Source organism: Sciurus carolinensis, chromosome 4, assembly GCF_902686445.1.
Source record: "Sciurus carolinensis chromosome 4, mSciCar1.2, whole genome shotgun sequence".
Lineage (NCBI taxonomy): Eukaryota > Metazoa > Chordata > Mammalia > Rodentia > Sciuridae > Sciurus > Sciurus carolinensis.
The window spans coordinates 23,122,933-23,149,751 of NC_062216.1; the positions used below are offsets into that span (position 1 = coordinate 23,122,933).

At 35.4% G+C, this 26,819-nt stretch overlaps 1 protein-coding gene across 1 annotated transcript in view; it reads left to right on the top strand.

Moving 5' to 3' along the window:
* Positions 1-26,819, top strand: part of Anxa10 (annexin A10) — a 68,303-nt gene that overhangs the window by 33,778 nt on the left and 7,706 nt on the right. The window contains exons 4-8 of the mRNA XM_047549644.1: positions 5,029-5,142; positions 6,662-6,752; positions 8,075-8,154; positions 26,538-26,591; positions 26,685-26,778. Of these exons, the coding sequence (XP_047405600.1) occupies positions 5,029-5,142; positions 6,662-6,752; positions 8,075-8,154; positions 26,538-26,591; positions 26,685-26,778 (433 nt within the window). The remainder of the gene's footprint in view (positions 1-5,028; positions 5,143-6,661; positions 6,753-8,074; positions 8,155-26,537; positions 26,592-26,684; positions 26,779-26,819) is intronic.

Here is a 26,819-nt window from a genome sequence, read left to right on the forward strand (position 1 = left end):
GACTAAGCATTTAATCCATGGACCTTTGAGGGACATTGCAAATCCAATTGATAGTAGCTTTAATATAATGTGTTCCTTTACTAAAGTCTTATCATTATTTTAGATAAAAATAAGCAGCCCAAACTTTCATTAATACTTGAATCATTAAATAAACTGTGAACAGAGGTTATTTGAAAGAATACTTACTTCTGCAAAGTAAAAAGGCAACTTGTACAAATGATTTTATAATAGAACATAATATTGTGCAAGTATTTGCACTGTGACTGCTGGAGTGCGTATAGTTTAAGACAAATTCTGAGTTCCCTTTTATGTGGGTTTGCATCATTGAGTGTTTAAACAGCAAGTATCATTTTTTATGATAATAGAAAAAAGCATATAAATTAAAAGCATATGAAACAGTTCGCCTGAGCATATTTAGACAAGCAAAATATTACTCATACTTCTACATCTTGCCACTCTTCTCCCATAATAAGATAAGGAGAATGAGGACTAAGAAATTGCCATTTTATTTTTAATTAACGTGGAGTGGTCAGAAGAGGTGCAACATGGGTAATCTGCAGTTTCATCAGCCACATAGAAGAGCTAGATTTGAAAAGCAAGTACCCATGAGCTTAATGTAAGGCCAAGCTGTGACTCCGGCAGAGTCCACTTTAGGGCAAGTCTTGGAAAAACAGAAAAGCAGACGCAGTTAAGACTGGGTATAGTTGCACTGCAAAGGTTGCATCTGCAAAGTTATTTATGTAACTCCAAGTGAGAATTGAGACTTTAATTAGAAAGCCTATTTAAATGCTCCTCTTTGAACTTGCAAAGCTTAGTTATTTAAACATATTATTCAATATTTATCTTCCCAACTGAAAATAATATCTCCTTCTCTGTATCCTGATAATATCACACTATTTCCTCTATGATATCCCTCACCATGTTTGGTATTGTTACAAATTATTATGCCTGTATGTCTACACCATCTGCTCAAGAAGCTTCTTGAGGATAGGGACTTTTTTCTTGTTTACCTTTGAATTGCCCAAAATGACTACAAACAAATAATTGCTGAACTACAAGTGGTCCTATTCATTCATTTCTTTCGTTTATTTATTGTGGGCCTATTTGGCGCTCACTATGCCCAGGAGAACTGTTTCATATGCTTCTAATTTATATGCTTGCTTCCTATGTAGCAGGCACTGTTCCATGGGCTGGTAGAATAGCCATGGATAAAACAAACCAGAAGCTCTGCCATGATGGAATTTGCATACTACCTGGGTGAGAAAGATCATAAATTGGCAAAAATATGTCATGGTAGAAGACAATAAGTGTATGGAATAAAGAGGAGCCAGGGGAGAAATACAGGAAGTGACAGGGACCCAGGTATAGTTTTAAACATGGCAACTAGGACAGGTTTCATGGAGAAGGCTGAGGGAGGAGCGGGAGGCAGGCCCTTGAAGGAAGCAGGAAGGCTGTTGAAGATAGAGTGAAGGCCAAAAGCAAAGAACTTGAGATATCAAGCTGCTATTCCAGTGTCCAAAAAAGCCCATGGTAATTGGAGCAGAGAGAAAGGTAGAAGAGGATGGCAAGAAGTGACCGAGAATATTCCAGCTACCCTGTCAACTTAAGGACTTACATTTACATGGGCTAAAAGACTCAGTGTTGGCTTCATTCTGAAATCAACCACAAAAAGAATGATAGTTTATTGTGAAGTGTGGAGGGAGGGAGCATTTAAGTGGGGCAATGACTAATTTGATTTGTGTTTTTATAGGATCACATCGTCAGATGTGTTGAGAGAATACAGGGCACAAGCACAGAAGGAAAACCCGTTAGAGACTACTATGTTAATAGAAGGGAGTGATAATGGCGACCTGGGTGGGCGTGGCAGTAGTGAAAGTGGTAAAAATGCATCAGCTTCCAGATACACAGGCACGAGCCACTGAAGGATGAGACGGGTTCTGAGCAACATATCTCAAGTGATCTCCACGTAGCTCACCCCTCCTAGTATGTACTTGCATGAACCAAGACAGCTAAGATGTCATTAGGCAATAGGACATTTACACTCCATTGTATTCTTATGGATAATCACTTCTGCAGCCCATTGTTATGCAGAGCATGACTCCATTTGTAAGTTAGAGACAGTGGAGCTCACTCAAGCACAATTAGATGTAGTAAAAATTGGAAGAAATTCAACATAATAGTCGAAACTCTGAGGTGGAGAGATAGAAAGAAGCAGCAGAGATTAAGGGGACAGAGACCATCTAATATTGGCACTGCTGATAACCATTTTTGGTTTGCAAAGGATCACCGAATATCTTGAGAGGAAAAAGATATTTTTGGAGTATCTGATCTGTGCCAGAAAATATTTTTTTAAAATTTCGCCTAAGTTAAATATCTTAATACTTTTATTAAAATGTGATAAAATAACAATTAAAAAGTAATAATAATAACTTTTTAATTAAAAAGTAGTAATAACTTTTATAACCCTGTGAGGTAGGTACTATTATTTTCTTTCCAGATAGGGAAGTATACTCAGAGGTTAAATAACATACTGGCAATCTTATAATATGTCCATTACACAGGATTGAAAACTATATATTTAAATACATTAGAAGAAATCTGATACTGTTTCTTTTCCTTAAATTGTGATATTTCATTGAAAACACACACACACACACACACACACACACACACACACACACCCTTTATAAAACATGGATATATGTCGCCATCTAGTGACATTACTAATCTCAGCCTACAATGGAATACACACAAGCATTCAGTATTTGTACAAAATGGTAAAATAAATAAAGATATTGTTATAGATGTATACAAAGAGAGTAGAGATCAAATAAATGAGACTAAAGATGAAATAATAAAAGGCTTTTGTCAATGCTTAAGTCCTCTTTAGATAGAATATTGTCTTTATTCTTTATACCACATTCATTTATTCATTTTTTTATTCTTTCATCTGTTTATAAACTCATTTATATATTGTATATACTCACTTTGTATAACCATCAATACAAGGTCTAAATGCTGAATTTTGGAAGGTTTCTGTGAAAGTCCATGCCCTGATGCTGCAGGGCATGATTATCATGATTATTACAATGTAGTATAGCATATTCACATATTCAAAGACAGAGAGTGGTAACAAATAATCAAGGAGCTTAGAGGCAGGCTCATGGAATAAGTGATAATCGTAAAGTTTTATCTTTCCATTGGTGGCCAAGTACCATTATCCTCTTATTATGAATATAGATTGAATTGACCTAGTTGCATTCAAACCTTCAATGGAGGGTTAACCAGATCTAAGTGTCCAGAAATGCCACATCAACCACCCACATGCAAAATTCATCACCTTGCTGATGTATCATTCATGGTTTCCTATGGCCAACAAACCATAAGAAGAGAGACTGGAGGGTCAGAATGTTTTGTTTCAAATCCAGGCTCCTTCACTTAGGTGTTCAATTGTATGGGCTAGCTAGGTGACCTCTGGGTGCAGATTTCTCATCTACACAGTGTGATGATCACAGCTTCCAAGTCATAAGTGGTAGTAGTGAAGTAAAACAGTTTTTCTAATAAGAATACCTTCTGGCAGTTAGGCAGCAGTCTGGAAACATTAGTGGTTATTATCATCAGCCCTCCCACCACCTGCTCAAATTTCCATTGTGAAGCCCTTTCCTCTTTATACTTGCAGGGAGGTTGGAATAAATGACATCTGAAATCTCCCTATAGCATTTAGATTTCAAATTAATCCAACACTTATTGAAAGCTGGCTTGAATATTCCATACACACATTCTACTCTACACAGACCAGGGCCTTCTCCATCCTAGAACATTGTCTATTTTGGTATCTTCTAAGCCTTCACCTGACTGAACACCACTTCCTCTTTCAAGGCTTCACTCATAACTACACATTCCATGAAATTCTATTTTACTGACATTATCTCTTTTTAATGAATTCTTACAATTCTCCAAATTGTGAAGTCCCACCCTTCAGGGTATCATTTTGGCTCTTAATTATATTCTAGATTATAGAATATCTTTAAATGCTTATGTCCTGATTTTTCCATTTCAGTGATTTTCAGTTGGAACCAAAGAATACACATCCCACTTCCAAACAGGATCCTGTATGAACCTCATCTGATTAGTTCTACAAACTCCTCCTGTCCCCTGAAGCATTCTCACATGGACTGTATCCCATCCTTATTAAAGAATCACTATGCTAGCAGGGCATGGTGGTGCACACCTGCAATTCTATTATTGAGTCACTTCAGAACTAAAATACTCTTGTATATTTTAAGTAAGACTATATATTTACACATTCTAGCAAGAGACAGTAAGTTTTAAACATCTTTCAGATGTCTTGGTAACTACAGAAAATTATCTTGGCATGTACTTTTCTTAATTTCCTTTCTATAACTAGAAAAATAAAAGGCAAAAACATTAAAAATATCAATTTCATATTTTTTTATGCCTGTATTCCAAGAACAATGAACATTTTTCTCTGGAAGCATTTAACTTTTGATATCTTGAATAAAGTGCCTGTTGTTTGAAGAAGGTTCTAAGATTATTTAATCAATTTATATAAGTTTTTAGCCATAGCATAAACAAGAACACCCTGCTAAAAAAAAACTGCTAGGATGGTAAAATACATGTTTTCCTTAAGAATTGATGTTTCACTAATTCTACACAAGAAAACCAATAACTCTCAACTAAAATGTTTTCAGGCTTCAACTTCTACATATTTTCCTAAGGAGATCAAAAGGTTTGGGGTTGGGGATTAGGGAAAGAAAATTCCTCTGTGTTGATATGACCACAAGTCCATAGGCTTTATCATGTAGAGGCATGATTAAATCAGTCATTTTCAAACCCTCAAATCAATCCTCTTTTGAAACCCAAGGATATATGCATGAGTCAAACCAGATTTCTTCTTATGTGAAATAATACAGAACGGTAACTCTTATTAGCAGACTTCCTGCAATTATTTCATTTCTCTGGTAAGTTTGGTAACTAATATTATAAAAAGAACTTTTTCTTCCACAGGACCTGATTGGGGACCTGAAAGAGAAGCTCTCATCACACTTCAAAGACGTTATGGTTGGCCTTATGTACCCTCCACCATCTTTTGATGCTCACGAACTATGGCATGCCATGAAGGTACTGATCTATTTGCAAAAATACACCTGCAGCAGGTACAATCTGATGTTTAATAGATGGGAAACTCCCCGTGATGCTCCCATATACCTCTATGACTGGCGAGAGAGAAGAGGATACCTAAGCAATGATGTAACAATGGAAATACTGTGGTCCTTAGAAAGAGCCTTGTTAGGAGGAGGGAGTCTCCAGAGCCCTGTGGCTGGGATCAGTCTCTTCTTTAGTTGTACAAATTCAGACTTACTCAGCCAACTCCAAGCTGAGATATCAATAAAAAAAGAAAAAGTGAACTAACCTCCAGGGCTATTCCAATCTGTCTCTCTTTGATATGTGTTCATATATTAAAGAAGATATGTTAAAAATCATCTGACTTTCTAAAATTATTTGTAAAAGTTTGGTTCAGATTCAAAACCGGATACCAAATCAGAAACAAACATAGAGGACGTCTTTAGTTTTTATGATCTTATAGAGAACAAGTTTTTTTTTTTTAATGATATTAAATTGTCCTTTACAAAAACTGTTGCTCAAATGTATCAAATTTACTTTCGAAGGATTAGAATGATTCCACCTTGCAGAAAAAATAATTAACTCATTTCCATGAAATAAATTGACTACGGATTTTATTGTTTAGGGATATGAGAAAAAGAGAGCAATTTACTTCTTTCCAAAACTGACATTAAACACTTGCAGAAGCAATCATTCCAATATGATGCCTGACAACTACCAGAATACCACAATATGTGAGGAACGTGTGACAGGAAAGAGGCAAGAGACAACATAATTAAAGGAACACAGATTTGGGCCATCATATTTACTGATCAAAATAGACATTGTATGAAAGTCATATGAGTTTCTATTAATCACTTTTTAAAATGTTGCATACCCATTTTTTCAAAATTATGTGACTAAAACTTGAAAAAAAATCCTATGTTGCTGATTAGATGAAATTTCATAGAACGATAAGGATTCCTGAGAATTGCCTGAAAAAAGATGTGGTGTCTTTAAAATCACCATCACAGACTAATAGATTCATCTGTCTATGAGAACCCACAGAAAGTTCACAGTTCAAATGCTAAGGAAAATTGTGCAAAATCACACATCTAGGGAGAGGCGGAACCTGATCCCCAAAACATCCTTGGAAAAGTAGAAGACATGTGTCCTAATTTCAGCTTGCTTAAGAACTGATTGTCTAACAAGTGGTATATCAAATTCCATTCCAGTAGTGAGTGGAAATGTTCAGTGTCTTTTACTACATTGGTTAGAAATGCCTATGCTGTTTTACTCTCAATGAAGGAAAAGAAATTTCTTAAATAATGTTATCTTCCCAGGACTAAACAGTGAGTAAGTGGAAGATTCAGGACTGAATTGTGCTCTTTATCCCAAATACTTCCTTTCTCTCTTGTCACCTCTCAGAACACCAGAATGCTGTATGCCTTCATCAAATATAAGGTTTATTATTGTTTTAAATGAAAATGCTCTTATATTTCTCTCTCTCTCTCTCTCTCTCTCCCTCTCTCTCTAGGGAGCAGGCACTGATGAGAATTGCCTCATTGATATATTGGCTTCAAGAACAAATGGGGAAATTTTCCAGATGCGAGAAGCGTATTGTTTACGTAAGAAAATTTCAATATCAATATGAGTATATATTGTACACACAAAAAAACTTCATATTTTTCAAATAACATAAAAATATTCCCACTTATATATTTTAAAGAATCTTAAAGACATGATACCATATGAAATATGACTCACTAGAGTAGAACAGTGGTTACCAGGGACTGAGAATGGATGGGAGGCAGAATTGGCAGCAGCTGGTGAGTTGGTACAAGTACCCTTAGAAAGAATAAGTTCTGGTATTCTGTTGCACAGTAGGGCTGACAATAATGCATTGTATATCTCAAAATAACTAGAATAGAGGATTTTGTCTGTATTCATCATAAAGAAATGGAAGTTAACCGTGCTGGGTATGCTAAATACCTAGATTTGATCGTTGCACAATGGATTCATGGATTGAAACATTATGTTGTACCTTACAAATATATACAATTGTTACATGTCAATCAAAAGAAAAAATAAGACAAAATATTTTTGAAAAACCAAATAGGACTCACTCAAGACCAATGGATTCATCAAGTAAAAATGACGATTAGCATACAAAAATTAAAATCCCCTAGAAAATCAAGCCGATTTTCCAGGAAAATAATTATAAGAATATATGCAGTGAGTGTTTTCATTATGACAGGAAAGTGTCCAGCATTTTGGTTCAGAGGGCATTTTCTCTCTTACACAAGAGAGAAATGGAATCTAGAAAGACGAAGCAAAATACAGTTAGTTGTTCAAGAATTCTACATATACATCTGCTTCCACTTTATATAAATTACATAGTCCCTGTAATCTACTTCAGAATCAGATTTTACACAGTTCAAATGTAAAAAGGTAACTTTTTATTTTCAACAAGTCTTAATGCCTTAAGTTTCATCCCATCGTGCATTATGCAACATTGAAGTTAAGAAATTGTTCTAGACAGTCACCTCTATTGCTTCTTAGCAAAAACAAGACTTTCCCAAGGGAAATGAAGGCAGAATCTTCACTTAAAATATTAAAATGAGACAAAGCACTTGGGAAGGGTACTAAGCTGGGAAGCAGTCTATGCAAATAGAGTGCATAATTCTGAATTTTAAGAATTAGAGAATGTGAAATGATTCTTAACTCTTTTCTTCAAAGTCGTAGTAGATAATTTTAAGACAATAGACTTTGCCAAAGATACTATTAGTTGACAGATTTCTTGAACAGTTTGTTGACAAAGAATGTCATGAGATTGTATTTCCTGTACTTTGCATTCACATTGGGGCAAGTGGCACTGACTTACTCAAAGCACATTGGTTTGTGGTTCCACAACCAATCACACCTTTAATGTGGATCGTTTCTTGCCCAGAATACAGCAGTAACCTTCAAGAGGACATTTATTCAGAGACCTCAGGACACTTCAGAGATACTCTCCTGAACTTGCTCCAGGTATGCCATTCCAAAATTCATATCATTTTTCACTATTAAGAAATAAATGTCATTTCCAATAAATGCAACAGATAACTCCAATATAACACAAAGAGTAAGTTTTGTATAACAACATTTACTGAATATCATCCATGCTCCAGGAACTCAACTAAAAGCTTGACTTGGGTATATGAGTAGGCTACAACTGTTTTCTAAAAAAAAAAAATTAAACATCTACCTTACTTAAGTGATTATAAATGTACCTACATGCATAAATAATTAAATATTCCAAGGGAGTTAAGAGACTTTAAATATTACAGATATAATTTTTAATTAAAATTAACCCCATTTTTAAAAATTGCTAAATGGGATGATGGCATACTAACTTTCTTGAGTTGTCACTATGTGCCTAGCACTGTGTAAGAAGAGAAGCATACTATTCATTTATCAACAAAAAAATTCTGTAATATAGATATTATTATAAGCATTTTTGAAATGAAGACATAAAAAATCAAAAACATATGGTTTTAGCTCTGACTGTCCAATGAGTTAATAAGTAGAAATTAAAAATTTGTTTGAGTTCTGTAGACTCTTCAGTACCAGCATAGGATCACAGAGCTGCCTATAAAAATTCCATAATACTATACATTACCAAATAGGTTACTATACATTACTTCAAATTAAAATTATATTTTGCTATTTATCTTATTTTTCTGTACAGACTAAATGGTATAGAATAATTTTCATTCAATTAACATTTCCTAAAAACATTCAACTATTAGCATTGTAATAAGAATAACATTTTTTAAATTATAATTACCTTTCTAATGCATATTCTCAAATGTGCCTGTCATCCTCTTTAGCAAAGTCATTCAAAAAAGCAAAAAGAGTCAGTGTTCAACTCTTAACTATTCAAAGAGAATCTAGAAAATGTCTTAAAAGCCAATAATTCAGTTTGGTTTTGTAGTGTGTGTGTGTGTGTCTGTGTGTCTGTGTGTTTTTGTGTGTGTGCATGTATGTGTATTTCAAATGAAAGTATTTCTAAATCCATAGAATTTCACTTTATACACCAAAAAAACACAACTGAGTAATTAGCAAAGAATTTCATTAAAAGCTACAGACGGGTGAAATTTTGCACAGGAAGATATGGAATTAAGAAAATCTTCCACAGCCTCTAAAGAAAGAATAAATGAAAGTTTCATTGGTAGACAGAAAAGGACTCTGAGGAGGAAACTAGAGTAACCACTCCTCAAAACACCCTCAGGAACCCAGAGACCCAGACCCTTAAGTGAGGAGTTGGGATCACCAGCTGATCGTGCAAACTGAACCGTCATGCATTCCTTCTTCTTTTCTCTGAAAACACTCCAGTGCCCCGTTGCTTCTCTGAGTTCCTGGATTGTTTTTAACCTAGACATTTCTGTTACTGCTGTTAACCTGGGAGAGGTCTGTGTTTATGCTTTAGCCTTCTTGGTTAAATCTGGGGTTTATTCTCTTTGAGGGTTCTACCCCTTTCATAGACTAATTTGGCAAATTGAGAGGTCTTTAGGTTTGTTTATGGCTTAAGTAAGATACCTTTTCTTTCATCTGAGTTTATGAAGTCTTTGAAAATGAGTATTCCTAAAAATCTTGGAAGAATTGTTCAGTTAGATCCATATACCACTTAACCACACCCAAAGTTCTTTCCTAGATCTAATTCTCCAAAATGGTCTACTTCTTTGCACCCTTGCATTCCCCTTTTGCCCTCTTTATTTTTTTTTTTTCATAACTTAAAAACAATTGCTTCAAGGCTTTCTCAGACAGAAAAATTAGCTGTGTGTTTACCGCAAGGCTGAGTCATAAAATGTCCTTGCCTTCCAAAGTCTCTCGAATTCTCAGGTCACTCTAAAGTAGTTGCTCTTCAAGGCATCAAATTTCTAAACTATCTCTTTTCTCTTATTTCTACTTGTAAACTGACTATTTATTTTCTGAGTTCATCTCTTTCTTGCGATACATGGCCAAAAGCATCAAGTAAACACTGTTTCTCAAGCTCATCTGAAGACCAGAACAGGTGCTGTTGATCAGAGAATAGCTCACCTTCAAAAAGTGATCCAATTTTTTCTAGTGTTTTGAGCATGAAGGGATGCTGTATTTTATCAAATGCTTTTTCTGCATCTATTGAAATAATCATGTGATTCTTAACTTTAAGTCTGTTGATATGGTGAATGACATTTATTGATTTCCGAATGTTGAACCAACCTTGCATCCCTGGGATAAAACCCCCTTGATCATGGTGCACTATCTTTTTAATATATATTTGTATGCGATTTGCTAAAATTTTGTTGAGAATTTTTGCGTCGATGTTCATTAAGGATATTGGTCTGAAATTTTCTTTCCTCGATGGTTTAGGTATCAGGGTGATATTGGCTTCATAGAACGAGTTTGGGAGGGTTCCCTCCTCTTCTATTTTATGGAATAGTTTGAGGAGTATTGGAATGAGCTAGAAAAAATTGGGGTAGTGGGAACATTCCTAAACATTATAAAGGCAATCTACGCTAAGCCCATGGCTAATATCATTCTAAATGGTGAAAAACTGAAAGCGTTCCCCCTAAAAACGGGAACAAGGCAGGGATGCCCTCTTTCACCGCTTCTATTCAACATCGTCCTTGAGACTCTAGCCAGAGCAATCAGACAAACCAAAGAAATTAAAGGGATACGAATAGGAAAAGAAGAACTCAAACTATCCCTGTTCGCTGATGACATGATTATATATTTAGAGGAACCTGGAAATTCCACCAGAAAACTTTTAGAACTCATAAGTGAATTCAGTAAAGTAGTAGGTTACAAGATCAATGCTCATAAATCCAATGCATTTTTGTACATAAGTGATGAATCTTCAGAAAGAGAAATTAGGAAAACTACCCCATTCACAATAGCATCAAAAAAAATAAAATACTTGGGAATCAATCTCACAAAAGAGGTGAAAGACCTCTACAATGAGAACTACAGAACACTAAAGAAAGAAATTAAAGAAAACCTTAGAGATGGAAAGATCTCCCATGTTCCTGGATAGGCAGAATTAATATCGTCAAAATGGCTATACTACCTAAAGTGCTATACAGATTCAATGCAATTCCAATTAAAATCCCAATGATGTACCTTGCAGAAATAGAGCAAGCAATTATGAAATTCATCTGGAAGAATAAAAACCTAGAATAGCTAAAGCAATCCTCAGTAGCAAGAGCGAAGCAGGGGGTATTGCAATACCAGATCTTCAACTCTACTACAAAGCAATAGTAACAAAAACGGCATGGTATTGGTACCAAAATAGACAGGTAGATCAATGGTACAGAATAGAGGACATGGACACAAACCCAAATAAATACAATTTTCTCATACTAGACAAAGGTTCCAACAATATGCAATGGAGAAAAGATAGCCTCTTCAACAAATGGTGCTGGGAAAACTGGAAAACCATATGCAATAGAATGAAATTAAACCCCTATCTCTCACCCTACACAAAACTCAACTCAAAATGGATCAAGGACCTCGGAATCAGACCAGAGACCCTGCATCTTATAGAAGAAAAAGTAGGTCCAGATCTTCAACATGTCGGCTTAGGATCAGACTTCCTTAACAGGACTCCCATAGCACAAGAAATAAAAGCAAGAATCAACAACTGGGATAGATTCAAACTAAAAAGCTTTCTCTCAGCAAAGGAAACTATCAGAAATGTGAAGAGAGAGCCTACAGAGTGGGAGAATATCTTTGCCAACCATACCTCAGATAGAGCGCTAATTTCCAGAATCTATAAAGAACTCAAAAAACTCTACACCAAGAATACAAATAATCCAATCAACAAATGGGCTAAGGAAATGAACAGACACTTCACAGAAGAAGATGTACAAGTAATCAACAGATATATGAAAAAATGTTCAACATCCCTAGTAATAAGGGAAATGCAAATCAAAACTACCCTAAGATTTCATCTCATCCCAATTAGAATGGCGATTATCAAGAATACAAGCAACAATAGGTGTTGGCGAGGATGTGGTGAAAAAGGAACACTCATACATTGCTGGTGGGGTTGCAAATTAGTGCAGCCACTCTGGAAAGCAGTGTGGAGATTCCTCAGAAAGCTTGGAATGGAAACACCATTTGACCCAGCTATCCCACTCCTTGGCCTATACCCAAAGGACTTAAAATCAGCATACTACAGAGATACAGCCACATCAATGTTCATTGCTGCTCAATTCACCATAGCCAGATTGTGGAACCAACCTAGATGCCCTTCAGTTGATGAATGGATAAAGAAACTGTGGCATATTTATACAATGGAATATTACTCCGCAATGAAGAATGATAAAATTATGGCATTTGTAGGCAAATGGTCGAAATTGGAGAATATCATGCTAAGTGAGATAAGCCAATCTCAAAAAACTAAAGGACGAATGATCTCGCTGATAAGCGGATGAGGACATATAATGGGGGGTGGGAGGGGCTAGCATTAGGTTTAGGGTTAGGTTTAGAGTTAGGCTAAGGAGAGCGGTAAGAATGAAGGAAAGAAGGACTGTGTAGAGGGAAAAGAGGGGTGGGAGGGGTGGGGGGGAGGGGAAAAATAAAATAAACATCATTACCCTATGTAAACGTAAAAAAAATTAATTAATTAATTAAAAAAAAAAAAAAGTGATCCAGATACTCAGTCTGTTTCACCTTCCTACCTAGCTTTTTAGTTTATCATGGCTCTCTTCAATCTGTAGGAGCAGGACAATGGAGAATTGTCCATGGAAGTTTTTATGAGCTGCATATCATTTTTGCTCAAATTTTACTGGCTAAACCTCAAATAACCCCACTTAATATCAAAGTGGCCACAAAATATAGTCCATCTATTTGTCTTCAAAGAGGTTGACACACTTTGACAATGAGTTATCACCAAGCATCAAAACTGCCAAGAGAATTGAATTTTGCAACCAGGATTCACAAATGAACGGCAGAAGGTGGGAAGAATGAAGACCACATGATAAGAAGTTGAAATCTATGAAGATGACTGTCTCAGGCACAAAGAGAAATTCCAAAAAGGTAGCAAATACAAACAAACAAGAAAAGCAAAGTTCTGTGTGATCTTTCTTACAAATAAATAAGGAAATGTCTCTGCATTTTTATCTATGCTTATGTTTGTGAACTTGTCCTTCTTATGTCACCATTTCAAATGACCTTTTAAAAGACCAGTTGTTTCCCATAATGCAATGACATAAATCACATAGTGCTTAATGAAGCAATTTAAGATTTATATACATACATGTGACCTTGTCTCACTTTGGATTAATGGTGAAGTCAGGGATAATAAAAAAAAAAAAAAATGTTAGGTACAAAGAAAAAAAACACAACAGTGAATGAAAGTTTCTTGGTCCTACCTTTAATCTTACTTGGAGAGTGATGATGCTTATTTTAGAATCAAAGAGGAAATAAAATATCAAGAGTAAGAATATAACACTTTAATCTGAATATATCAGATTTCTATATAATTAATGTACAATGAATAATCACATTCTAGGAGGTGAATTAAAGTCAAGAGCTGCTGCTTATTTTCATCTCTCAATCCTTCTGTTTTCTTTTGGACATAAAGTATACTTAAAAAATTTAGGTCGAAACTGTACCTGCATTTTTTTAAATCTTGCTGATTTGTTCCAACAAAGAATCAAAAAAGCAAAAAATTTAAAATGTTGAAATGGACTTAAGTAATCATTTTCCATCAGACTTCTCAAGGAATCTATTCTTCACAGCCTCCTTCAATTCCATGAGGACTTCTCTCCTCCAAGATATTTATGTGCATTTCTATTAAAATCTTATCACATGAGAACTACATCCATTCCATCCCACTCAGCTTTGCAATAAAAACTAAGCTCTGCACATGGTATATGGTAAGCAATTCATGTTCTTTGGAAATAAATGGCGCAATTAACAAATGCTTTAGAAAATCCAAGTGAGCAAAGCTCATGGCTGGAAAAATTAAAGAAGGCATCCTATTTGATGAGTCTTTAACAAGGTCCTGGAACATGAGCACTTTTACATGCAATGGGATTGGGGAGAAGGGTGTCCAGGTATATGGAAAGGTGCTGCATAAGCAGACTGGCTGGTTTGAAGAGCTCTGTTGAAGAGGGAGAGCTGGTCTGATTAGAGTGCTGGTTGAAATGCATGAAGAAAAGGTTCCTATAAGCAGTAGAGAGTCACCAATACATTTTTGAGCAGGATGTGACATGATGGTGATGACTTTAAATCTGCACACATCACAATCATTTACCATGACAAATGAAGGAAACTTATAGTGAGAGCCTCAATTGTAACCAAAATTAAGAAAATGTGATTTATTAAAAATGAAAACTAATTTTCCTTCTTAATATCTGTTTAATTTCTGTACTTTTGTTCTTCTCTTTGAGATGATATTCATCAAATCAATCAGATGTGTCCTGACTATAAGCTGAAGTAATACAATAAACAATGAGAAAATTCAGCAGGAGGCAAGAGACATAAATTTAGGGAAGGAAAAAGCTGTTAAAAAGATTTCCTCTATGTTATTGCTCAAATTTTCTTAGTGGCCATCTTTTAAAAGTGAGAGCTGATAGATTCATGCTCTCCGAGCTCAGATTACAGGATGAAAGTGGACAAGAAAACATTGAGGTGCAGTGAGGGCAGGGAAGGGGGAGACAATATTTCCCAGCTAATCAGGAAAAGAGACCCAAAGCCACCTGTTGACTCCTCACCCCAAAATTACAGGTTTTGAAATCTTACAGAGATTTCTATTTTGTTCTTGTTGTTCTATGCCTCCTTCTGAAGTAACTTTATGATTTCATACACCAAAGGAATTAATTCTACATGGTCTAAAATGATCTGTTTATGGAAAATAGTCAAATTGAAAAAAATGGTTATTAAAACAATGGCAATTTGCAAGTTTAAGTAACTGCTATTTCATTTCTTTTCCTGTGTTACACTGCTTTCTGCCTCATTTGGAATGGATTAACACATCCAAACAGGAGATGTGGTTTTCTTTAATGTGTATTTATTGTGATTAAAACTTCATACTGTGCTTCACATATAATTTATGTGATTCAATTAACAATGAATAAACATCTATGTCAGCCTGGAACACAAATTAATAATTCTATTCATTGCCAGGCAACATGGATTTTCTTTTATATCCTTTGTGTGTGTGTTTATGCTCCTGCATCCAAGTTATTGTCAGTTATGAATTAAGAATACGTATCTTTTTTAAATGCTGAGAAAGCCAAATATTAGCTACTCCACACTGAGGAAAAACTGGTAACGAGCTGGTTGGATTCCATCAAATTGTTCAGTTTTAAAAAGTGGCATGTTACCAAGCAAATTCATTGATTTTTTTCAATTTTATATTAAATTATTAGGAAAAATCAAGATTTGCTTTATTGTGTTTGGTTTTAGTATATTTTGCTTGGTTTGGTTCTATGTTCGTTAAACTGTCCATATCACCAACCTCATCCTATAAAAGGATGCTAATGTTGAGGGCTGTGTCAATGGAAAGAAGATAGTTCAGTTTGTCAGAGTCCAAACTGAGACCTCTGGGTAAGTTGTTATACAAATAAGTTTATGTTAATTTGCAACAGAGGTTGATCCCATTTATAGGAAAACTCATTTTTAGTCATTTACATTTAATCTCACTTGCTAATATACCAGTTGCATATCCCCTTTTATTTTTCATAAGATTGATTTTAATTAGGACATTCTTCACAATATAGAAGAGAATCATCTTTTTAAAGTTTTAGAGTAATGCTGCATCATATAAGTTAAAACAATAGTTTCTACTCAGGGGTTCTCCTTGGCTTAGTTATTACTCATAATAGATTAAAGTCAGTAGTTCATTGTAAACCCATGAGCTGCTTCCTGATGCCAAACAAGTTTTTCTTTAAAATATCCAACCAGAAATTTATTTCAATTTGTTGAAGAAAAATATGTTTACTAATAGGAAAAAATTACTTTCCTTGGGATTACATTTAATTCCATGAGGATAACAGCATGGATTCACTTCTCCCTCTACTAAATCATGCTTCTTTTCCCTCCCTTTCATAGTTGTTGATTCCATAATAAGTAGGATGCAGAGAAAATAAATCACAAGGAAAAAAGTAATGAACAGTACCTTCCCTTGATTTAACAGCAAATCAATCTTAATCATGATTTCAGTTTCTTATTTCTGAAATTAAACAATGGTGCTTTACACTGATAGAGTATATGTGTAAGTTTGTGTATCTATATATATGTCATACTTATATTTGTAAGTACCTAAATATAGTTTAAAAAAACCACACAATAATTTATTTTATTACTGGGTTTCATCTAATTTGGATTATAAATTTACAGAACAAAGCATTACTTCTTAAATTTGATTTCTGAAGTTGTAAGGTTGAATAAGTATGGGTGTAAGTTTAGCCTTGAAATTGTTTTGATGTTTAGTAAAATTCTTCTTTCAACATAGTATACTGAAGATTAAGGGTGAATTGAGACTTACAAGCAGCAAGAAAAAATTCCTTAATTTACTTAATTTTCCTTGCTTCTTCAAAATCTTAACTTTTAATTAAAAATTGCTTTTATTTAGTTAAATTTACTCAATTTTACTTTCTTCTACTTAATTTTCAATTTTACTTCTTTTTTCTTAACATTACATATTTACAAATAAAGTCTACTTTAACATTTTATATTGATAAAGCTAAAAGTATATTTCCTTAAAGTGTAAAATACACAAGTGTACAATAATGCATATTTCAGAGATTACCTAACCTATAATATAAAATGAAGATAGATTTCTAAGTGACTTAATATAATCTCATTTAATAGCATTTTGGAAAACCAGATGTTCCAGAGTGCTTACTAACATGCATGATATCTGTATATCATGAAATACCTGATATGTTTTTAAATATTATGAAGGTTTTTTTTTTTTTTTTTATTGACGTCTTCCTTCTATATTAATGGCTGTTCAGTGTGAAACCTCTGATTTAGGATTCAGTTCAGTAAATTTAGAAGATGTGGGAAAAAAAGTTGTAAAGAATTGAGAAACTGAAAAGTCCATTACTTCTCTTGACCACTCTCTCCGACATACACCATTCCAATCTGTCTCCACATTTTATAAAAGGGAAATGGAATTTCTTCTTAAAAGGACTGTGAAATTTTGAGCTGATGTGCTCCAACCAGATACCTGTGGGGCACTATAATATAACCAAATTTTTCCTTAATCTTTCCTACACTTTTTATCTCCCACACTGTAGGTTGAATCCTTGTTTCCGTCTCTCTCTCCCTCTCCCCACTCTCTCTCTCTTGCCCACACCCACACCCACACACATACACACAACAAGGTGGATGTAGATATACATAAAGACAGATAAGACAGACAGACCCTCCTTTTTCTCTTGGCTTCATTATAATTCAGACTCATATCCTTGTATTTATATTTAACTTCCTTGAGATTCAGGTCCCTGCTCTGTAAACCTGAACGTGAACTCATTCTCCTCTCAGGGTCTTCCTAATACAAACATTCTCTAATTCTTCAGTTGTTATAATCATGTAATCATGCTCTCTGTTCCCTGTGCATCTTCACTTTCCAAATCAAAGGCAAGATTATTCATGGCTTCTATCTTTTTAAAATCATTTAAATGCAAAGACGCCCTTTTTGTGTGAATTAAGGGATATTGGAGGAATTAGAGCATAAGAGCTTTAAGGTATTCATGAAATGGAAAGTGTTGAAACAATCGTCATATTTTCCAGGAGGATGAGGTGTTTTGCTTAACCTACGAGGGGTTTTCTGAGAGGACTATTTCTACTAAGGAAACAGCTGATCTGGAAAACATTTTTCTTGAAAACTAATACCAGTCATTAAATTGGCTCCCAACACTTCCCGCATGCTTTTTATTAACTAGATTCACAGAAGATCTAATTATCTGTCAAATAATGAAAAATTAGTCACTTGGAGATTCATCAGTCAATATGTGCAAATTACAGTGGAGATGATAAATGTTTTTGCAGAGGGCAAGAATGGAGACTACCCAAATGGATACTTCCTCTTGACCTTGGCTTTCAGGGTTCTCCCGAGGACAGTTTCTCAAACTCGAATAGTGAGGCCTTCCGGGTGTGGTTGCCGTCAGTTCTCAGTAATGGTTTACAGTCAATTAACAGGCTCACATATTCACAACTAAATTTGAGTTCCCTTAATTTCTTCTCTTCACATTTTTATCTTATTCCTTACTTAAATTCTGTACTCACTTTTGCCATCCTTTTGGCACTGAAATCAACTCCACTATCATGCTCTCTGAGGTTCTTTATGTAACACAGAATGCCTTTGTGGGAAAAAAAAATCAAATCACAAACTTACTCCCTGACTTTGTTTTAATCCAACAGTCTGTTTAAAGTGCTCGTGATAATTAACTGCATAGGAAAATAAATAAATGGGCACCACTTCAAGTTAAATGTCCAGGAATATTATCTTTTCAAACAACAGTTCAGCTCTGTAGAACTGTAGAAAATTCCACAATATTTATCACAAACTTTGCAAGGGTAGAATTTTATTTAGTTATATCAGTAGGTTGAAGATCATTAAGAAAACTTGAAGGATTGAGAAAATCTTCCCCATCTGCCAATTGATCTTTGAACTCTGCTGTCCAAAAACTCCTTCTCTTCCCAGAAGGGATTTCCTCAACACCAATAATATGCCAAGCATGATTTTAGACATGAACAAAATTTATTTATTGGTGAACAAAACTTATTTTTTGGTGAACAAAAGAGACAAATATCCTAGGCCTATCAAACTCAAATCTAGCAAGGCAATAGGAACAATTAAATGAGTCTAATAAATAGGCACTTTACAGAATTTTTAGAAGGTGATGTAAAATATGGCAGAGAAGGTATGGGAGATAGAAATGCAGGTCTAGGCAGAGGGAGTAGACTGTAGCTTAATCAGGATAGATCTCATTAAGAAGATGAGAATTGAGCAAATGTGTGAATAAGTTCATCAACAAATGAACAGAGGGGATAGGAATTCCAGGTGAGGTATACGGCTAGAGAAAACGTCGCGGACTAGAAAATCACCAATGGCTGTGAGGAGTAGCAAGGAGGACTACAGGAGTCATCTGAGGCAAGCAAAGGGCAGATACCATGGTAGTAGATGCATAGATGCATAGATGAGCTCAAAAAAGCATCAAGTGGGGGTGGTTATGTCAAGTTTTATAGCCACTGGAAAAACTGGTCTTTGCTCTTAGTGAAATAGAAGAGAGTTAAGTCTTCACCAGGTTTTGAGTTAAATCTTCACCAGATTTTGAGCAAAGGAATGATATGATTTTATGCTTTAAAGCATTCACAGTAGATGCCAAATTGAAAAAAGACTGTAGGGAGACAAGAGTAGAAACAGAAGCCATGGGGTGACTCTGCCCGAAGCAAAGCCAAGACACAGTGTCAACTTGGGCCCATAGAAGAGCAATGGCCCAGGAGAGTGCCGGATTCCAGACGGGCTTTGAAGATGGTCCACATTATTTCCTGAGGAATAAGAGGTGATATATGAAAAAAATGAAAACCATTAAAAGTGCCTTTCAGTTTTTTAGTCTGAGTAACAATAAGAGGAGTGGAAAACTGAGAGAATGTGAAAGGTTTTAAGCTGGAGGGAGACTAAAAGTCGCATGTTAAACATGTTGAATTTGATATACATAAATATATACATATGAAAATCAAGAGGGGCTCTTATGTTAGCAACTGGAATACATTCATCTGAAGTTCAGATAATAGATTTCTTTTTTTCCATTTGTTCTTTTTAGATATACATGACAGTAGAGTGTACTTTGGCATATTACACATACATGGAGTATAACTTACGCTAATTAGGATCCTATTCTTACATGATGCACAGTTACCCTAGTCATGTATTCAAATAAAAGGATAGGAAAGTTATGTCCAATTAATTCTACTATCCTTCCTATTCCCCTCCCCTCTCCCTTCCCTTCATTCCCCTTTGTCTAATTCAGTAGACTTCTATTCTTCACCTACTCACTCTCCCTTGTTATGGATTAGCATCCACATATCAGAGAGAACATTCAGCTCTGGGTGTTTTGAGACTGGCTTATTTCACTTCCATCCATTTACCAGCAAATGCCATAATTTCATTCTTCTTTATGACTGAGTAATATTCCATTGTGTATATTTACCACATTTTCTTTATTCATTCATTTGATGAAGGGTGCCTAGGTTAGTTCCTTAGCTTGGTTATTGTGAACTGAGCTGCTATAAATATTGGTGTGGCTGCATCACTGTAGTATGCTGATTTTAAGTCTGCTGGATATATGCTGAGGAAGGAGGTAACTGGGGCAAATGGTGGTTCCATACTTCTTTCCAGAGTGGTTATACCAATTTGCAGTCCCATAGCAATGTACTAGTGTACCTTTCTCCCCACACCCTCACCAACATTTACTTTCAATTGTATTCTTGATAATTGCCATTCTGACTGGAGTGAGATAGAATCAGTGTAGTTTTAATTTGCACTTGTCTAATTGCTAGAGATGTTGCATATTTTTTGATTTGCACTTGTTTAATTGCTAGAGATGTTGAATATTTTTTGACCGTCATATTTCTTCTTCTTTGAAGGGCCTGTTGGGTTCTTTTGCCCATTTATTGATCAGTTTATTTCTTATTTTGTTGTTTTTTCAGTTCTTTGCATATCCCAGAGATTAATGCTTTCTCTGAGGTGCAAGTGGTAAAAATTTTCTCCCATTCTGTAGGCTCTCTCTTCCTGTTATGGATTGTTTCCTTTGCTGTGAAGATTTTTAGTTTGAGTTCATCCCATTTATTGATTTTTGATTTTACTTCTTGGACTTCATTAGTCTTGTTGAGGAATTTGCTTCCTAAACTGACATGATGGAGAGTTGGGTCTACTTTTTCTTCTAGTAGATGCAGATTCTCTGGTCTAATGCCTAAGTCCTTGATCCACTTCAAGTTGAATTTTAATCAGGGTGACAGGGGTTCAAATTCATTCTACTATACATGGATTTTCAGTTTTCCAGCACCATTTGTTGAAGAGACTGTCTTTTCTCCCATGTATGCTTTTGGTGCCCTTGTCTGGTATGAGATAACTGTTTTTATGTGGGTTTGTCTCTGCATCTTCTATTCTATTCCATTGGCCTTCATGCCATTTTTGTTACTCTAGCTGTGTCTGGTATTGTGATGCTTCCTGCTTCACTTTTCTTTGGTTATTTTGGGCTGTTTATTTTTCCAAATGAATTTTCCACTGTTTTTTCTATGTCTACAAAAAATGTCATTGGAATTTTTTTTAATTTTTTAATTATTTTTATTTAGCTTTTAATTTTTTTCAGACTGCATTTTGATTCATTGTACACAAATGGGGTACATAATTTCATTTCTATGGTTGTACACAATGTAGATTCATACCATTCGTGCAATTATACACATACATAGGGCAATGAAATTGCATTAAATCTCTATGGCACTTTTGGCAGTATGACCATTTTAACAGCATTAATTTTGCCTACCAAGAATAATGGGAGATCTTTCCATTTTCTGAAGTCTTCAATTTCTTTCTTTGGTATTCTGTAGTTTTTATTGCAGAGGTTTTTCACCTCTTTTGTTAAGTTGATTCCCAAGTATTTTACTTTTTTGAGCTATTGTGAAGAGTATAGTTTTCCTGATTTGTCTCAGTCAATGTGTCATTGGTGTATAGGAATGCAATTTATTTATGGGTGTTGAGTTTATACTCTGCAACTTTGCTGAATTCATCTACGAGTTCTAGAAGCTTTCTAGTGTAGTTATTATGTCTTCTAAATTTAGAACTATGATCTGCAAATAGGAATAGTTTGAGTTCTTCTTTTCCTATTCTTATCCCTTTAATTTCTTTCTTTTGTCTAATTGCTATGGCTAGGTTTCAAGGACTATGTTGAATAGGTGTAGTGAAATAGGGCACCCCTCTCTTTTTCCAGTTTTGAGGGAATGCTTTCAATTTTTCTCCATTTAGAATGATATTGGCCTTCAGTTTAGTGTATATAGCTTTTAAAATGTTGTGCTATATTCCTAATATCTCTAGTTTTTCTAATGTTTTGAGCATGAATGGATGCTGAATTTTGTCAATTTTTTTTTCTGCATCTATTGACATAATCATGGGATTCTTGTCTTTAAGTCTATTAATGTTGTGAATTGCGTTTATTGATTTCCATTTGGTAAAACAAACTTACCTCCCTGGAATGAACCCCTCTTGATCATAATGCACTATCTTTTAAATATGTTTTTGTGTGCAATTTGTCTGTGTTTTATTGAGAATGTTTGCATCCATGTTCATCAGGGATGTTGGTCTGAAGTTTTCTTACCCTGATGTGTCTTTGTCTGGTTTTGGTATCAGGGTGATACTAGCTTCATAGAATGAGTTTGGAAGGGTTTCCTCCTTTTCTATTTCATGGGATAATTTCAGGAGTATCGGTGTAAGTTCTTCTTTGAAGGTCTTGCAGAACTCAGCTAAGACTCTTTCTGGTCCTGGGTTTTCTTTGTTGGTAGGCTTTTGATGCTCAAACAGTGGAACATCTACATTCATCAAACGAACCTTGTTTAAATTTTCTTTGTCTTCCTGATTCAATTTGGGTAGATCATATATCTTTAGAAATTTATCAATGTCTTTGTGATTTTCTATTTTATTGGAGTATAGATTTTCAAAGTAGCTTCTGATTATTGTCTGTATTTCAGTGGTGTCCATGGTGTTATTTCCTTTTTCATCATGAATTTTAGTAATTTGAGTTTTCTCTTTTTCTTCATTAGCTTTACTAAGAGTTTTGTAATTTTATTTATTTTTCAAAGAACCAACTTTTCGTTTGGTTGATTTTTTTTTAATTTTTTTTGTTTCAAATTCATTGATTTCAACTCTGATTTTAATTATTTCCAGTCTACTGCTTTTGGTGTTGATTTGTAGTTTCCTTGCTGTCTGAGTCTCGAGTCACTGAGCTATGAGAAAAACCACTCCCTGCTAATCTGCCATCTCTTCTTCCTCCAGATAATAGATTTCATACACTGATATAAATGTGGACACATAATACATTTCATTTACAGATACAAATGTATCTGTATACAAATATAGGTGGAACTTAAAGCTACATCAGCAGATAAGATTACCAAGAGAAGGGAGCATACATACAGGGAAGAAGGCAAGTAAAGATTCTTATGGAATCTTCCAAAATAAGATATCGAAAAGTAAGATGAACCCATTCTCAAGATTGAGGAGTTTGCAATGAAACAGAAGGAAATACAAAGAGATCTTGGAAGCCAAGTGACCAAAGTATAAAAGGTAAATGTAGAGCCAATTGCAACCAAGCCTACTGAGAGTTCAAATAACATGAAGACTAAGAATTACCATAATGAGCTTAGTTATCAAATGAATGGTCTAAAATCTGAGAAGATATAGCATATTAATTGCTTTTATTGATTTTCTCTTTGTTTTTTGTTTTGTTTTTATTTTTACAGACTGTATTTTGATTCATTGTACACAAATTATGGTTGTGCACAATGTAGATTCATACTGTTCATGTAATCATACATGTAAATAGATAGGGTAATGATGTCTGTCTCATTCCATGATTTTTCATACCCCCCTCCCTCTCATTTCCTTCTACATAATCTAAAGTCCCTCCATTCTTCTCTCACACCCCACCCCCATTATATATAATCATCCATTTATCAGGGAAAACGTGCAGTCTTTGTTTTTTGGGGATTGGTTTATTTCACTTAGCATGATATTCTCCAATTCCATCCATTTTTTTGCAACAACCATAAAGAAGAATGATATTATGGCATTTTATTTATTTTCATTTGGTATAAATTAAAACCATCAGAGAGAATGGAAAGGAGGCCAGAAGAGATTGTTCAAAAAGAATTAGTTCAAGAATGGTTAACCAGATCTCACAGCCAGCAATGCCCCTGGAATCTAATAATAGTCTTCTCTAGCTATCAGCCCTTGCTTAATCTCCCTAGGTCCATTTATTTTCCTCTCTAAAATAAGGAGGGGAATTGTATGATCCCTCAGGTCCCTACCCCTTCATATTTTATGATTTAAAGATAACACCCGTAATCCTACCATCCCCACAAATTTCCTTCACTCTTTAAATATTGTCCTCTACTTCTTGTTAAAAATATATAAAATGTGTGCATGCATAAAACATGTATGCATAAAATACATATCATACAGATGTAAATACACAGCATTTAAAAACATAAATTATATGTGTACATTTTTACTCCCTCGGTATGTTAAGTAAGCAAAGAAAATGAGGCAAGAGAAATGTGTCTGACAGGCTCATTTCTTTTGCCCATCATCTGTTTACCCTCAGATGATATACAGCCTCTGAGTTATGATAAAATATATTAAATTTTCCAGGACTACAAATTTACTAGCAAGAGAATATGGCTTATTTATTTCTCTATGAATAAACTGAGCTTTCTCAGATGCCTTCAGCTTTTGGTTAGTAATAAAGATAAAACATCTAATATTTAGCTTAAAATGGCAAATTTAATCCATACAATACTTTGCATAGACAATGGGTGCACGTTCAATCTCACTTATACCTATTTACTGAGTTAAGTATCAAATCCTCTGTGTTCTGGCCAACCCAGTCCTTCTCTCCAAGAGTGCCCTTGGTAGGGAGCTATATGCATCGTTCATGAGATCATCAAGAAATTTTTTTGCATCTTTGCTGATCATCAACCTTTTTGCATCCAACCTGGACATCATGGACAAAAACACCTCATGGTCCTTGGCAATTCTAAATATGAAACACATGAGGTATTGATGTCCAGGTTGTGGACCCTTCTCACTATTAGCCGTCAAAATGTGCAACTAGTTACTTATAATGCTTTCTCTGTCTCAGTTTGGTGGAGCCACGTAACCCTGCATGATGATTTAGCCTCACCTTTACTCTCGCTGGAACTGAAGAGTCCCCCTGAGGTCTAACTGTGTTTCCTACACAGCTCAGGTCAATGCAGTCTACCTGTATCCCTTGGTTATTGGGACACCCTTTCCCTGCCATGATCATAGATGACTCCATCTAGCAAGTTCCCCCACCAGGTCCTCAGCCAAAGTGTAAGACCCTTGATCAGAAACAGTTCAAAAATTTGAGGTCCTATTCATGCTACTTAGGGATTGAGGTTCTATTCAGGACGCCCTCTGCCCAATCTTGCTACCTCATTGAACTCTGCAGCCATTTCCAGAGTCTTAAAAGTTGATATAGGGAAAGAAGCCACTGTACCCTCTGTGTTCTTTCAGAAGGATTTTTAATAAAGCTTCCCTGGCCCATCTTGACCCCAAAGGAAAGGTTAAATAAACTCTGATTGTATGCTCCATCTACTTCATTCTTCTTTCACAAGTGAACACTCTTCCGGGACCAGTGCATCTTCTTTGGTTAGCCCTCTTTTTCTGTTTATATGGTCAAGTAGACTACGTAGGTTCTTTACATGATAAAAAAGATAGTAAAAAAATTTACAAAATATTCTTCTCCTCAAAACTGGTTTCAGGACTATTTTGTTGTGGCACAAATCCTATTCTGCAAGCCAAATGCTGACTCTTTCTTTCTCTGCATTTTCACTCTAACAATATTAAATTCCACCCCTGCCACCCACCACCAGGCAATGGATCCCCAATTAAATGGGGGGAAAAATTCTGTAGAGAATTGGAGAAGTGAAAAAAAACCTCAGTGTCTTTCAAAGGACTACCACTGTGGCAAAAGAAAAAAGGAAATGAATTTCCCTTTGTGTTAGTCAGCTTTTTGTCACAGTGACTAAAATTCCTGACAAGAACACTTAGAGGAGGAAAACTTTATTCTGAGGCTCAAGGTGTCAGAAGTCTCAGTCTGCAGACAGCTGACTCCATTGCTCTGGTCTAAGTGAGGCAGAGCATCATGGCTGAAGGGCAAGGACAAGAAAGACACTCACCTGATGGCAGCCAGGAAGTAGAGAGGAGGAGGGGAGAGGTAAGGGGTCACAGAGAAGATGAACCCTTCAGGCACACCTCCAGTGACCCACCTCCTCTGACACGCCCCACCTGCTTATAATCACCACCCAGTCAGTCCATCCAAACTAGAATGGACTGATTAGGTTGCAGCTCTCATAGTCCAGAACATTTCACCTTCAAACATTCCTGTGTGAAAACCGGAGTTTCTTGGAACACTTCATATCCAAATTATAACACGCTTTTTAAAAGCCTATATAGGCTTTCAAAAAGTATTCAAGAAATGAAGACAGTCTTATTCCAAATAACTTTAGAACTTCCTCAGGAATTACCAAAGAGTTCAGTGATTCAAGGATTTTTTTTTTTGATTCAATAAAATCATATGAATTGTTGATTAAGAACATTTAGAAGGAAACCTATGTTTACTTTACAGGGATCCAGAGAGGAGGGATACGCGGACCCTGCTATGGCTGCTCAGGATGCAATGGTAACTAGAACCAGCTCTCCAACAGGCTGTAAAGAGCCTTTGTTCAGATGGTCTGAGCTGATTCTGGTGCTTCTTCCTGGATGTGTATTTCAGGTCCTATGGGAAGCTTGTCAGCAGAGAACAGGAGAACATAAAACCATGTTACAACTGATCCTGTGCAACAAGAGCTACCAGCAGCTGTGGCTGGGTAATTAGAAATCAGGCTTCTTTCCAGTTTCTTGATTATAG